This window comes from Protomyctophum bolini (assembly GCF_963924005.1).
Source record: "Protomyctophum bolini genome assembly, chromosome: 21".
Lineage (NCBI taxonomy): Eukaryota > Metazoa > Chordata > Actinopteri > Myctophiformes > Myctophidae > Protomyctophum > Protomyctophum bolini.
The window spans coordinates 27,607,572-27,610,842 of NC_137882.1; the positions used below are offsets into that span (position 1 = coordinate 27,607,572).

A 3,271-nucleotide genomic window follows, 5' to 3' on the forward strand; every position below is an offset into this window, starting at 1 on the left:
TGCCAGTAGTATAGGCTACAAAGTATACATTACATAAGCATGAGATTCATAGTCTGCAGATCTTAAAGCTCACAACGAGGGGCGGCATGATGCATTTATATACATTATGTGCAAATATAAAATAGCTGTGATACTTATGTAAGTGGTTATGGTGAAATAAACCATTAACACTTCATAAACAAATTAGTTTGGAGGGGGCGAGGGGACTATGACATCACCGGCTCAGGAAAGAGACGTACACACAGTTTGCCACTCTGCAGGGAGGTGGTTTAAAAAGGGCCGATTACGTCCCCCAAAAACGTGTATCCGTGTGGCAGAAATGGCAGATCGGCTAAATACTTTCCAGGGTAACGAGGAGTACGTCCTTAGGCTGTATCTCTGTGGGAGTGTTGTTCGGCTGATCTTCAGCGAAGGCTTTCTCCAGAACCTTTAGGACGGACTCACCGCACCGCCTCAGACGCCCACCCGAGAACACGTACAGCAGCGGGTTCAGGCAGCTGTTGAGAAGCGCCAGGGCGTGGGATACGGGGACCCCGAACTCCAGCACGGCATCCCGTGTCTTACTGGGTGTCACCACAACAGCAATCAGTCGTATGATGTGAAACGGGGCCCAGCACAGGAAATACGCGGCAGTGACAGCTACTAGGATCTTGGACAGGCCATGCCTGTACATCAGGACAGAAGAGCAGGAGACGATGACGATGAAAGGAAACACCAATCCCACGACGAGGTTAGTGACGACCAGGGAGGGTTCAGGATAGTCCCCGCAGTATCCAAAGTCCAACTCCCTAGAGATTACGTGAGGGATGCTGAGAGCCAAAGCCATCACCCAAACACCCAGACTGACCAAGGATGCGTTTCTGAGGTTTCTGTCCATGCGCCGCCACCGCACATGTCTGTACATGAGTCTGTACACACTCATCAGCACCATAATGTAGATACTGGCATACATTCTAAAATAGAAAACCATACTGTCCCATTTGCACATGACCCAGCCAAAAGGCCACCAGTTGTCCAGAGCTCTCTGTGTGATGTTCAGGGGCAGGAAGACTGTACCCAGGAAGTCGGCCACAGCGAGGTTGAGGTACAAAACATTTCCGACGGTTTTCCTCATCCTGAAGCCCAGCGCCCAGATGACCATACCGTTCCCCAAGACGCCGAGCACACACACCAGGCTGTAGATGACCGCGGACATGGTGTCGACGGATTTAAAGTATCTCTCCCAGTCAGCATCGTGATGAACAGCAGGTGTGGTCATATTCTCCATCGTCCTGAAACCTAAAAGTAACAAAACTATTAATATAAGGTACATGCTTTGTTTTGGAACAAGGATATTTGTACTGTTACATTGACAAACTGTTAATAAATCAATCAATCAAAGTTATGCCAGTGGAACAATGAAAGACTTTTTAATATTATTTACATTAGGCATAGAAACAGTAAATCTGTTTTGAACATATCAATGAAATTATTATTTTTGTATTATTATTCGTGCTCCAGCCCCTCTACAAGCTCACAATGCGTCGCGTGAGCAAGTACGTCTGGCATTTACAGAGCTCAACCAAATCAACCAGTTCTACTGGATCTCTTACCCATGGAAGTGAAGTGGGTATAATACCAATCAAAGTAGTAACTTTGAGTGTAACTTTTGTAGTAACCTTTTGTAGTGTAGTAATTTAGTAAAAGTTCCGTACAATATTTGGATTCAAGAAGTAAAAAATATATATTGCAAATTTACACCATTGTGTGTGTGTGTGTGTGTGTGTGTGTGTGTGTGTGTGGTTCTTGCGAGAAGCAACCATACAAGCTCACATGCACGTCACCTAGTGCCACTCTGCGTGCTTGTACGTCTGCTATTCTTGGAACATTTTTGTATAGAAATTGAAAAGAAATCATCATTTTTGGGGGTCCTTGCCTTGGCACCAAAAAAGTCTGAGAACTCTCGATTTAGTAAGTAATTATGTAGAGGAATCAGGTTTTATCAATCAGCACATCGTCATAATAACAATAACATAAAAGCATATAGTTACCTGTTTCAAAGTGTTGAAGAGACGTCAGCCAGAGAAGAGGCTTGGTATAGAGTGTGGACCTTGAACAGAGAGGAGGCAACTTTATAGGTCCCTGTTCAGTGTCCACCAAACTTGTCAGACTTGTTCTGACTAATTCCAAACATTTAAAACTGTCACAGATAGCAACAGACTATGGGCACTTTTTGTGTTTTTGAGTTATGCGGTGAGCACACATGCACGCACGCACGCAGCACACACACACACACACACACACACACACACACACACACACACACGGCACACGCACACAACCTTACTATAGCATTATGTGCACACATGCACTGAACTCCAATTCCAATGAAATGAGAGAGAGGGAGAGAGAGAGAATTAATTATATCCTTTACTTCTACATATCCAGAAGAGATCAATTTAATGGTGACATGTCATTGTTCCAACCTCGGACCTATACTGACATTATCCCAAACCCTATGCAATTCGGGACTTTACCGGAGTTTGTTGAAAAAGTTTGACGGGAGTTTCCTGTAATATGCACATCCTCATTCCATGCTTTTTTGCGCAGTGATAATAATAATAATTTTATTTCTATATAAAATGCAGTAAATGGCGTTGTTTTGACAAGCTGGTATAGAGTATATGTTATTAGTATTACCTCTGACTTCGGTGAATGAATATCGGTCCATATTTTGTTGAAACAAACAGTCGGCATCCACCTTGCTTTATTTTTCTTTTTTTTTGCATGAGTACATTTAGAATACGGGACTTCTACTTGTAACGGAGTATACAGCTATACATTGCAGTATTGATGCACTTTTACTTAAGTGCAACATCAGAATGTGTTAAAATGGTCTTTGAATACACCTATACACTGTATAGGTTCTTCCTATAGAATGCTTCCATCTGGAAAAAAAAGCAGTTAGTTCTCAAACTTTTTATTTTTATTTTTAAGGAACAAGGACCATACGTTTCAAGTTTGTCATGCATCAGGTCATGGACCTCCCCCGTGACTCTGAGCAGGATCAGAGAGTGTAAAAATAGAAACACACGGAGCATTGGGTTCCATTTGTATACGGTCCATTTGGCCCCAAGGAGCTCACTTAAAGAACCACTGGAAGAAAACATAATATGGGTTTTGTCCCCCGCTTGCCGAGAGAGAGAGAGAGAGAGAGAGAGAGAGAGAGAGAGAGAGTTGAGTTATGTGGTGGCGTGGCATTGGTCCGATCTCCTGTTAGTCCGATGAAGAA

General features: G+C 43.2%; 1 protein-coding gene across 1 annotated transcript; it reads right to left on the reverse strand.

The window, feature by feature from the left end:
• Nucleotides 1-331: 331 nt before the first annotated feature.
• On the reverse strand, nt 332-1,267 carry LOC308336458 (chemerin-like receptor 1; the record flags this gene model as incomplete). Its single annotated transcript, XM_080793823.1, has 1 exon — nt 332-1,267. One exon carries the CDS (start codon nt 1,265-1,267, stop codon nt 332-334), a length of 936 nt encoding a protein of 311 aa, XP_080649949.1.
• Between the last annotated feature and the right edge of the window lie 2,004 nt (nt 1,268-3,271).